General features: G+C 34.0%; 1 protein-coding gene across 2 annotated transcripts; it reads left to right on the forward strand.

Moving 5' to 3' along the window:
• The first annotated feature begins 2,430 nt into the window (after positions 1 to 2,430).
• On the forward strand, positions 2,431 to 6,446 carry LOC114166217 (TMV resistance protein N-like). 2 transcript variants are annotated; one of them, XM_028050911.1, is made up of 5 exons: positions 2,431 to 3,015; positions 3,109 to 4,183; positions 4,282 to 4,512; positions 4,623 to 5,354; positions 5,826 to 6,446. In XM_028050911.1, exons 1-4 carry the CDS (start codon positions 2,531 to 2,533, stop codon positions 5,061 to 5,063), a joined length of 2,232 nt encoding a protein of 743 aa, XP_027906712.1. In that variant the 5' UTR covers positions 2,431 to 2,530; the 3' UTR covers positions 5,064 to 5,354; positions 5,826 to 6,446. The 2 variants fall into 2 exon arrangements, with proteins under 2 accessions (XP_027906712.1, XP_027906713.1); XM_028050912.1 differs by having other exon boundaries at positions 2,549 to 3,015; positions 3,186 to 4,183.
• Positions 6,447 to 12,425: the final 5,979 nt, after the last annotated feature.

Here is a 12,425-nt window from a genome sequence, read left to right on the forward strand (position 1 = left end):
GGTTGAAGCTAGGAAACCAGGTTAGGGGAGCTAACTTGCTTGTCTTTGAAATTGTTGTGTGATTATTCATCTCTGTGATTATTTATCTGTGTGATGATACTTCCATGTTAGCGTCACATATGCATAATGTGGTTGTTGGATAGAAATCGCATGCCATGATGTGTTGGACTCATCTTCTGTCTCTATCTCTCAAGCATGAATTAATTTACCAGAAATATATGTTTTTCATTAATTTTGGGTATTTGATTGCACATGCTATTCTATTTGGCAACAACCGATATGCTTTTGAATCTATACAATTTCATAAATTCAAATACTGACTCATTGTTTTCTTCTCACTCGTAAAAGTAATGTTTATCTTTTTTTTCCTTGTTACGTTACTCAACCTGGATAAGGATTATGTTAAAAAATAAATCAATCATGAATTTCATGTGAAGGACGAGAAAAACACTTTTATATGTTATATGAATTTGGAGTTTGGTGGGATTGTTTATTTGATTAAGGTTTGCAGTATTATTATATATATTATGTATAGCAAAGTTAAAAAGTCATGAATTTAGGGTTTTGATTGTAATGATTTCTCATGGATTTTAAATTGTTATAAGTTATTAGTTTATAGGAATGGTGAAAAGTTGGGGTTGTTGGGTTTCGGAGTGAAAAGAAAATTTATTTATATTTTTTTTTAGTGTTAGGTGTGGAACGCTGATGCATAATGACAGAGTGGGGCAGACGATGGGGGATTTTTCTCTAAGTTTTATTTTCATGCATTTTGTAATAAATTTGTGATGCTTTTCTCTATTACGAACGTGTAATAAAGATGGAGTAGTATGATCTAACACAATGAGATAAGTTTTAAATTTTTCTGGACTTGGGATCTTTATGTAATGTTTTAATTCCAAAAGAAATTTTATGATATATGCTTTATCTAGTAATATCCATCTAGGGTGTTACAGCAATCACTATTTATGACTGTTAATGATTTAAATGGAATTAGCAAAAGAGGACCCAATTAAATAAAATTGATGAAAATTGGGACCTATTTGAACACAAAACCAAAATTAGGATTTATTTGACAAAATTAGACAAAAATTGCGACAAAAAAGGTATTTTCACCATTTATAAACTCCTAAACTCAATGAACCCGAATTTACTACTGTTTTGATTGTTAATTACACAAAGTGCACATTGCATATACACAACAATGATACAACAATATCCTTTAATGTGGAAATTCTGTTTTTTTTTATATCATATTTGAGACATTGTTTCAGTCAAATAACAAATACTAAATATGCAATTTGTATCACCAATTTGGCAAGCATAGATATAGATGCGTAGAGAAGCAGAGACACATAGAACAGATAGCAGAGAGCACAGAGAGGAGGATTTTCCAAAAAATGTGTTGAGTGGTATAAACGCATATGCGTGAGACGTCAAAATTAGTGATTCTTTTTATTTCCTCTTTCATTGTTCTCGTTAATTTGTCAATTACTATAACTTTAACTTTAGGTTGTCACTTACATAATTTAGTGACAATTGTGAACTCTTTTTACACATTTATGCTTCGGTGGTAGTTGACAATATAAGAACAACATAAATAACAGTACTTGATTAAGGAAGTTGCGTAACATGACCAATGAAGATAAGGAGAGATACTTTTATAAGATGTATTTGTACTTTACGATATTTAATGTAAAGTTTATACATACCTCTTATGCATAATATGTTTAGCCGTCAGGAGTTTTCATATAAAAAACGTGGAACCTTACTCAATTGTAAATTAATAAAATTAAAATTATTGTATGTGATTGTTTTTTTCTCAAAAATGTAACATGTTAATAATTATTCAACTAAACTAATTATTTACTCTATATTAAAAATAAGTTGAGTTGTCTTGATGTTTTCCAAAACTGCATTTTAACTTTCTACGCTTTTTTTTTCATTATAAAAATAACCTCTTTCAGAAATATATTTGATGGGTTTATATGACATTAGTCTTAGTTATAGTAATTGAGAGATTATGATTTCATATGCTTATATGACATTAGTGTTACACTAAAGCATTTGATACCACTTTAACCCCAAAACCTTAATGAAATGGTGTTATAGGCCTTTGATCTTATACAGTGTTTAACTTTGTCTATATTATTCAATTTGAGACTTTTGACTCACACTTGACCATTCCCAACAATATGTATATCATGTACCGTGAAAGATGATCATGTCATTTAAAGCGATATTTGCATACTACAAAAAGAGACCCGATGATTTTAAAATAAAAGTAAAGAAAATATGTAATTTTAAATAAATAAAAAAATGTTTCATAGTGATTAGCGTAATATATTATTGTGTTTCGAAGTGGGTGGGTGTTGGTTCAAAGTAAAAACGGTTCTGCGATGGTCTTAACGTGCTTCCACGATAATTAAAAAGTATTTTGAATCGCTTTTTGTGTCTGTAAAGATAATCTCCTTTGAAGGGTTTCATATTGCATGCTCTTCTAACTCTTCACTACCTCTCATCAATTCCTTCCATGGAATTTGCATCTTCATCATCAAAACTCTCACGGAAGTACGATGTGCTCATCAACTTCAATGGAGAAGACATCCGCAGGAAATTTGTTTCTCATCTCGATTCTGCTTTCTCTGCTGTTGGACTTACTACTTTCCTCCCCCACGACAATGCAATGAAGTCAACGCACATACAACAACCTATTGTCGATCTCTGTCGTATAGCAATTGTTGTTTTCACCAAAACCTATTCTCAATCTGCCCGGTGTCTTCATCAGCTTCAACAAATCATCGAATGGCACGAAACTTATTGCCGACATGTTCTGCCTGTATATTACGAAACTCAGCCATCTGATGTACGTCTTCAGAAGGGTGATTTTGGAGAGGCCTTCAAAGCAACTGCACACCAAACATTCTCGGGACAAGAACTGGAGCATGGTATGTCCAGGTGGAGCTACGCACTCACCAAAGCTGCAAATTTCTTTGGATTGGATGACAGCAATTACAGGTAAATCACTCACTCAATCGAGCATATTTTATAAGCTTATGATTTAATTTTGTTAATACATGACTTGTTCTATAATTGCAATTGAACTTGAAGGAGTGATGCTGAACTCGTGGAAAAAATTGTTAAGAGCGTTCTTAATTTACCAATCTTGTCTGCTGCTAAATTTCCAGTTGGATTACAGTCCCGCGTGGAAGATGTGATTCAAATCATGGAAAAGAAATCCTGGAGAGTTTTTACGATAGTGATATTTGGGAGGGGAGGATCGGGTAAAACCACCCTCGCCAAGGCCATCTACAATCAAATTCATGGTACATTCACGGAGAAAAGTTTCATTGAAGATATTGCACAAGTTCGTCGAAACAGAGCGTATGCTCATTTACAAAAACTTCTTTCAGATGTCCTGAAAACAAAGGTGGAAATGCATAGCTTTGAGATGGGAGCAAATATGATTCGGGAAAGACTTTCTGGAAAAAGGATGCTTATTGTACTTGACGATTTAAATGAGTATACTCCATTTTTAGAACTATGTGCATGTTTCGGTGGAGGAACTGTAGTAATCATTACAACAAGAAATGAAAGCATACGGAACATATATCCAGTTGGTTCTGTATTTCGGATAAAGCTATTGAATGCAAATGAGTCACTTGAACTTCTTAGTTGGAACGCATTTAGAGAAGCAAAACCAAAAGAAGAATACAACGACCTTGCAAAAAGTGTAGCTTTTCATTGTGGAGGACTACCTCTAGCTCTTGAGATCATTGGAAATTGTTTATTTCAAAGTACAAAAGAAGAATGGAATAGTATATTGTGTAAATTAGCGAGAATTCCCCAGCACCATGTTGAACCGAAATTGAAAATAAGCTTTGAGGGATTACGTAATCAAATGGAAAAAGATTTGTTCCTTGATGTGTGTTGTTCCTTTGTTGGTGAAGGCAGAACCTTTGTTAAGAAGATCCTAAATGGCTGTGGAATATACGATGATGATAGCGGAATAAGAGTTCTCATAGAACGTGGTCTCGTAAAAGTTAAAAAGAACAACAAACTTGGAATGCATCATTTGCTACAAAAAATGGGAAGACAAATAATTCATGAAATTGATAAAGATGAAATGTGGAAGGAGCGGCAAATGCGGTTTGATGGTGCAGGATATGTGTTGACAAATAATAGAGTAAGAACATTCTTTACAAATGGTTTTAAAAGTTATCTTTGAAATGTTTGCTTTCTCACATTCAACACATTTGTTTTTATTTGCTCTTTTAATCACAGGGGACGAGAGTAACTGATCGATTGCCTGTTAAATTGCGTTCAACCAGAAGAGAACCATCAAGACTGCAGAAACTTGATGGAAATTCTGAGTACCATTCTAAGAAACTGAGATGGATCAGTTTGCAAGGGTTTCATGAAAATTACCAAATATTTAACGAGTTTAGTCTGCATGATGCAATAGCTATTGATTTAGATCACAATCTTCTTCAATTCGACTGGAAACAACCACAGGTTTTTACTACGTGCCACTTTCTTTTAAATTACAAAGCTTAACTAAAATCAAAATAGTAACCGGCTACTATTTTATTTTTTAATATTGTAACAGAATTGTCTTGGTGTAGGTTTTGAGGTGGCTAAAAGTCCTTAATCTTAGTCACTCTAAGTATTTAACAGAAACCCCTGATTTTTCCGGATTACAAAGTCTTGAACAGCTTTTTCTCAAGAATTGTCAAAGATTACGCAAAGTACACCGATCTATTGGATGTCTCTGCTATCTTATTCTGCTAAATTTGAAGAATTGTACAAGCCTAAGCAATCTCCCTCGAGAGATATATACGTTGAACTCTTTAAGAACTCTTATCCTCTCTGGGTGTTCCAAGATTGACCTCATGGAAAAAGATATTGTACGAATGAAATCCTTGATAACTCTAATTGCTGAAAATACAGTTGTGAAACAAGTGCCTTTTTCAATTGTAAGCTCAAAAGCCATTGGATATATATCCCTACGAGGATTTGAGAGATTTTCATGTAATCTTTTTCCTTCAATCATTATTCGGTCTTGAATCTCGGCAATAATGAATCCCATATCTTATATTCATTCAAGTTGTTTGGATATGGAGGATAATAGTTGGGATGATATTACGCCATTGTTTGGCTGCTTGGCAAATCTTCGAAGTGTTTTGGTACAATGTGACACAGAGTTTCAACTATCTAAGCAAGTAACAGATATTTTGATCGAAACTTGTTCAACTTTTACAGAATCAGGAATTTCAAAGAAGCACTTCAGATCTTCTTTGATTGGTGTTGGAGCATACCATGAATTCCTCGATGCTGTCAGCGATAACATATCTCAGGTTCTTCTTTGTTTATTACCTTCACCATCATTTTAGCTATTAATTAAGAGAACGTAAAATAATCCTAGTAAATTATATTATAGAAACTACAATTCTATACTTTTAGCACCCTTTGCTTCTACATCTACTCAACTTCATGCATAAGTATCTGATTTTAATAATCAAATAACCAAATGATCATGCTTATCCTAAGTTCTAGGAAATTGATTTCCTCTTTCTTGCTTGACTACTTTCTTACTCAATTATTGTATAAACTGAAAGAGAAGAAAACGGACGAAATGGATTCTAAATCTCTAACGACATGATGGGGATGTATACACAGCAAAACTACTAACCAAATTCATTTAAATTAATTACAATTGGTATGCTTTAATTATGTATTGCATTTTGTAATCTTTAACGACAAATAATGGTTGTAGAAGACAATGTGAATAGGAAAATTAGATAAATGACTAAGCTTTTTATCTACAGGTATTGGCAAGTAGTGAATCTTGTGATATCTCTCTTCCAAGTGACAATCATCCTTATTGGTTGGCCTATATGGGTGAGGGAGATTCTGTTTCTTTCATTGTGCCTCCAGATATTGACATGAAGGGAATGGTTCTGTGTGTTGTTTATGTCTCAACCACTGAAATTGTTGCAACTGAATGTCTTAGAAGTGTCTTAATTGTTAATTACACAAAGTGCACATTGCAAATACACATGCATGGCACACTAATTTCCTTTGAAGATATAGACTGGCAGGGTATAAGGTCAACTTTAGGATCAGGAGACAAGGTGGAGATTTTTGTGAGTTTTGGTCAAAGATTGGTGGTCAAGAATACATATGTCTATCTTATATGTGGTGAATCAAATTACTCGGAAAAAGAGCCTACGCCAAAGAAAAATTATCTCCATAGATTCATAAAAAAAATTGTAAAGTGACTTCTGGTAAGTCATTTATCTTCTTTAAGAACTGCAGGATCACGATCCCGATCCCGATCCCTTTAGTTATGGAATTAATCTGTGTCCTTGATTGCAGTTCATTTTTTTTTCATCATTTCCTTGTTTTTGGAGTATAGCTTATATATAATGAAATTCATGTTGACTTTATCATCATTTCCTTTAGCTATCGATATTTTGTTATCTGTTCTGTTTTGTTTCAACGTAGTAAGCACTGTAGCCTCGTCCATCCATTGAATTTAGACTAAATGAACCAAATTTTAATTTCACTTATCGTTGTTAGTCTGTTTTGAATTGTTTTAGGTATAATTTGTTGGGTATCAGAGTACCAGCACAAGTACTCACAACTAATATACAAGATGAAAATAAAGGAACAAAAATAGATAATAGGCAACGAATATAATTTATTCAAGAAAAGGAAAAATTACATATCATTCTCTCTAATCCCAAGGAGAAAACAATGACAACCTCTCTCTTGGAAATAGGAAAAACTAATACAAGGAGAACCTTAAAGGAGAAACTAACCTTCTCTCTTAGAGGAGAAACTAATATTCTCTCTTAATTCTTCTCTCAAGCAAGTAAAGTAAAAGGAATAGAAAGGGAGAGATGGGATGATTTCCTAAGGAAACACTGGACTCCTTTTATAACATTAAAAGTAAGCCCCAAAGTAAGTTCCCATCGATGTGGGACTTCTTTTCTCATAATCTCCCACTTGAAGATTTTGATGAAATTAATCAAATCTTCACACCATGCTTTATTCTCTGCCTTCATGTTGCTTGTTCTTCTGGTAGACTTCAGTAGGATCGAATCCACGTAGACTTCATTGACACATAATTCTGATCCTCCAAAACACAATGCAACACCTGAGGTTCCTCCTAAGGACCTCTTGTTAATACTTCACTGCTCTCCACCAAACCCGCCATGAACCTACTAACCACTCCCACTGCTTGTGCAATGTCTGGTCTTGTACACATCATAGCATTCATAAGGCTGTCCACCACCGATGCACTCGGTACTCGAGACTTCTCCATCCTCTCCGCTTCACTGCTAGGACTCATACGTGAGGAACAATTGATAGAAAGTAGGGTCGAAATTGGCTTGCAATCTTGCATGTTGAAGCGCCACAAGATTATCAGTAAGTATTTCTTTTGAGAAAGCCAAACCTTTCTATCTTTTTTGTCTCGGTAAATTTGCATCCCTGAAATCCTCGTTTGTTGGTTCCAAGTCCTTTTTCTCATACTTCCTAGCCAATTGTGCCTTCAATTCTTGGATCTGAACTTTGTTGGGGCCTACCTCCAACATGTCATCCACATACAACATCAATGGTCTAAACACCCAGTCTGTTGTAACTGAGGCTTATGAAGGAATCAAATCTCTTGTACGAACACCTGAGCGCTCTCTTTAAACCGTACTGAGATTTGTTCAACCATGCAAACCAAGTTTTCTTGTTCTTTAACGCCTTCTGGTTGGAGCATCATTTCATTTCTGCTTAACAATAACCTTGTGGGTAGTGGGACCCACAGGTGGTACCCCTTCACATTGTTAGCATAGCCCAAGCACTTAATTTTCCCCAGTTTCAAGCTCTACTCGTGCTTTGGATTCCTTGAACTGGTAACAACACATTTGACTTCCTCTTGATGTAGTACACCCACAATCTCCTGGAGTAAACTTTGATTCTCCTAGTGATAACTCTGGTGATTCCCTTACATCAGAATAAACCAAGTCTTCTTGTGTTTTCCTTTTTCTGGTAGTCAAACTAGCAATCTGCGATCTATGACTATGTTTGTTGGCTTACCACATAGTGCTCGCATAGAGGTAAAACAACCTTCTTGAGCCCGAGTAAGAGATTACGTTCCGCCTGGATTTGCAAATTTTGCTCTGACTTATACCCAAGTTTACGATGTCACATCAACATCGCTTCTTCTTGACTTGTCGATGCAACCATTGCATTAGCTTCCTGCAACGTATCTCCGCAAAAGCACATACACATCTGCCATGATCTTCTGAGCTTTCATGACCTACCAGATCTCTCCTCTTCTTCACAGAATATCTTCGTCCTCCGAGGTATTTGCCATACAACCTTGTGAGGTTGATGCCTCAGAGTTCTTTCCTCTATTCTTCAAATGCCAACAATCTTTCTTCACATGCCCTCTTTTGCCACAATGATAGCATTTGAGATGCTTCTTACTTTGATATCTATCATGAGACTGACTCCCACTAGATCCACGTTCTGTTGATCTACCTCTTGTCATCACCAAAGCTTCTATTTGCCTTGCACTTTCCACCATATCCTCTTTGTTCTTTCGCCTGGATTCTTCTTCAATAACAGCTTCGGCAACATCCTCAAAGCGTAGGAGGTCAATAACATTGTAATTTGTAATGTTGATGACAAGCTGATCATACGAATCAGGTAAACTCTGTAGTAGAAGCTCCGCACGTTCATTTTCAATTATGTTGAAATCTGCCGCTGAAAGTTGGGCAAACAATGTATTTAGATTGTTGATGTGGTCTGTCACCGATGTGGACTCACTCATTCGAAGAGTATATAGTTTTCTCTTCAAGAATATTCTTGTGTGAAGTGACTTAACCTCGTACAGGCTTGTGAGAGTATCCCAAATCTCCTTCGCTGTAGTCTTCTCCGCAATGCTGGATAAAACCGCATCTGCCAATGCTAAGTGAAAATTTGCTATAGCATTGTGATCTATTTCCTTCCACTTTTTATCTGTAATGCCCGCAGGTTTTTCTTCAATTGCTTCTAGACAATTGTCCTTTCTCAAAATTGCCTTCATCTTCAGTTTCCACAATGAAAATTTTTCCCATTGAACCTCTCTATCTCGTATCTTGTTGTCATGGCTTTAAAATCGACTTATGCACTTCTCACTATGAATAGTACTGTCTACTGGAACAATGGAAGCATACCGTGAATCAGTGCACCAGGTAATTCCCAGGAAAGAGAGGTGGGTCACTAATGGACACGCTTAAGTACCAAGTCTTTCCTAGCCAGAACTTTCTTAGACATGCACTTTCACACTACCACACTTTATCCACTATCACAGTACTATTCTAATGACAATAGCAGCGGAATATAATCATACGAACCAACAGCTCTGATACCACTGTTGGGTATCAGAGTACCAGCACAAGTACTCACAACTAATATACAAGATGAAAATAAAGGAACAAAAATAGATAATAGGCAACGAATATAATTTATTCATGAAAAGGAAAAATTACATATCATTCTCTCTAATCCCAAGGAGAAAACAATGACAACCTCTCTCTTGGAAATAGGAAAAACTAATACAAGGAGAACCTTAAAGGAGAAACTAACCTTCTCTCTTAGAGGAGAAACTAATATTCTCTCTTAATTCTTCTCTCAAGCAAGTAAAGTAAAAGGAATAGAAAGGGAGAGATGGGATGATTTCCTAAGGAAACACTGGACTCCTTTTATAACATTAAAAGTAAGCCCCAAAGTAAGTTCCCATCGATGTGAGACTTCTTTTCTCACATAATTTTCAATTGATATTCATTATAATTTTCAATAGTAAGTTTGTACCTAGTTTTTTTTTCAAATATAGGCATGATCTTACAATTTATTTTAATTTCTTAAGAAATGTTACAATCTTAATTCTTATAAATTAATATTCATTTGATATGTTATTCTAGAACGTATGTATGTCAAAAGCGTATTTTATGTTGTTACTTAAAACTGACTAATTGGGCATTTGTTTTATATCCTACAACAGAGATTAAGGACCTCTCAAAAAGTAACTGATTATTCAAGTTCATCAAAAACCCAGAAAATTATATATTACCCATAATAAAAATAATAATCATGCGAAATATAATTGATAAAAATAAATTATTTAATTTATTGATTAATGTTAATCCATAATAATCATAATAATAATAATAAAATAGAGAATAATAATTTTATATAATAAATTATATAAATACAACATCATCCCACTTGGATAACATTAATAAATTAATTAATTATATCAATTATAATACAAGCGTAAATCATAAATATGAATCACAAAGATAATATCCGATAAGGATACTTACCACATGCTTAGATTTCCTAAATAATGGATAATAAATAAAATAAAACCAAAACATAATAAATATGTGATCCCAAAATATTCATAAATTTTAATATGCTAAAAATGATGTAATGAAAATGATGTCATTAATAAATTTATATCTCACAAAAACCATAATAATATAAAATGTAAATCTGAAACTCCCACTAACCTAGTACATCAAAGGACTTAACCACACCCATATGAGTTACATGATTTTGAAAAAACTACAACAACTAAGCCTTTAGTAAGTTGGTCTACTAACATATTTTTTGTAACAGTATGCTCAATCTGAGTTTGATAATCCAAAACTTTCTCTCTAACAAATAGAAAATTTATATCAAAATGCTTTGAGCGAGTATAACTTCTATTGTTTTGAGATAAATACATGGAAACATTGTTTTCACAACATATCACAAGTGGCCTAGAAATACTTTCAACAATCTGAGTCAGAAATATATCAAATTTTTTCACATTATTTTTAATCAAATTTGAAAGTAACTTCATAACAAGCAACATACTCTACCTCCATAGTTGAAGTAGCTGTAAGAGTTTGTTTAACATTCTTCTAAGAAATGGCTCTTCCTGCCATCATAAAAATAAAGCCAAAAGTAGATTTTCGGTCATCGGGGCAACCAACAAAATCAGAATCAAAATAACCAATGACCTGAAGTTGATCAGACTTCTTAAAGGTCAATGTATGATCCTTATTTCCCTGCAAATATCTAAAGACCTTTTTAACGACTTTCTAATGATCCAAACCCGGGTCGCTCAAGTGTTCCCTAAAGCATTAACAACAAAAGCAATATCAGGACGATTACAAACTTAAGCATACATTAAACTACCAATAGCGGAAGCATATGAGACCTTTTTCATTTCAACTTTATCACTATCTTTTTGAGGACATTGAGATTTAGAAATAACCAATAACCTAAAGTTGATCAGACTTCTTAAAGGTCAACATATGATCCTTAGTTCCCTACAAATATCTAAAGACTTTTTTAACGGCTTTCCAATGATCCAAACTCGGCTCGCTCAAGTATCTCCCTAAAGCATTAACAATAGAAGCAATATCGAGACGACTACAAACTTAAGCATACATTAAACTACCAACAGCAAAAGCATATGGGACCTTTTTCATTTCAACTTTATCTTTATCATTTTGAGGACATTGAGATTTAGAGAGTTTGTCACCTTTTCGAACAGGTGTTACACATGAGAAGCAAGAATGCATATTAAACCTCTTGAGAACTTTATCAACATATCCTCTTTTAGACAATCCAAGAATGTCACGTGACCTATCACGAGAGATTTGAATGCCCAGAACAACAAAAGCATCACCAAGGTCCTTCATATCAAAGTGGCTATTTAACATAAATTTTGTCTTAGTCGAAATTCAACACTACTACTAGCAAGAAGAATATCATCAACATATAAGACAAGAATGATGAAATGACTCTCATTTTTCTTCAATTAAATGCATTGATTTGAGACATTTTCCTTAAAGCCAAAAGAAGTAACTACTTGATCAAATTTCAAATACCATTGCCTTGAAGCTTGTTTCAGTCCATAAATAGACTTCATGAACCTATAAACCAAATTCTTATCTTACTTGCCATTATTTTCACCTTTTCTTTCCCCTTTTTCATAGTATTGTTCCACTTTTGATGATAAAATGTCTTCTTGAAATTTCCTTTATGATAATGTCCACAACCATGATCCCTAGCACAACCATAACCACAACTTAGGCCATGACTATGATCATGAAAATATGAATAAGAAATATTGTTGCATTCACTAATGAGAATGAAGCATAACCAATTGGGCATATGTCATGATTTGTCATCAAAAGCTCATTTTTTTGTTCAGCCACAAGAAGACATTAAATAAATTAGGAATACTTGTGAAATCATTTTCACGGTATTGTTGTTGCAGGAGAAAAATAATTTCTCAAATGCTTTATTTATTTCTTTAATGGCATTATCAAGACTCATTGCATCTAAATATATTTCATCATATAATATCAACGTTAAGTAATTCTTCC

This window comes from Vigna unguiculata, chromosome 10 (genome assembly GCF_004118075.2).
Source record: "Vigna unguiculata cultivar IT97K-499-35 chromosome 10, ASM411807v1, whole genome shotgun sequence".
Taxonomy (NCBI): domain Eukaryota; kingdom Viridiplantae; phylum Streptophyta; class Magnoliopsida; order Fabales; family Fabaceae; genus Vigna; species Vigna unguiculata.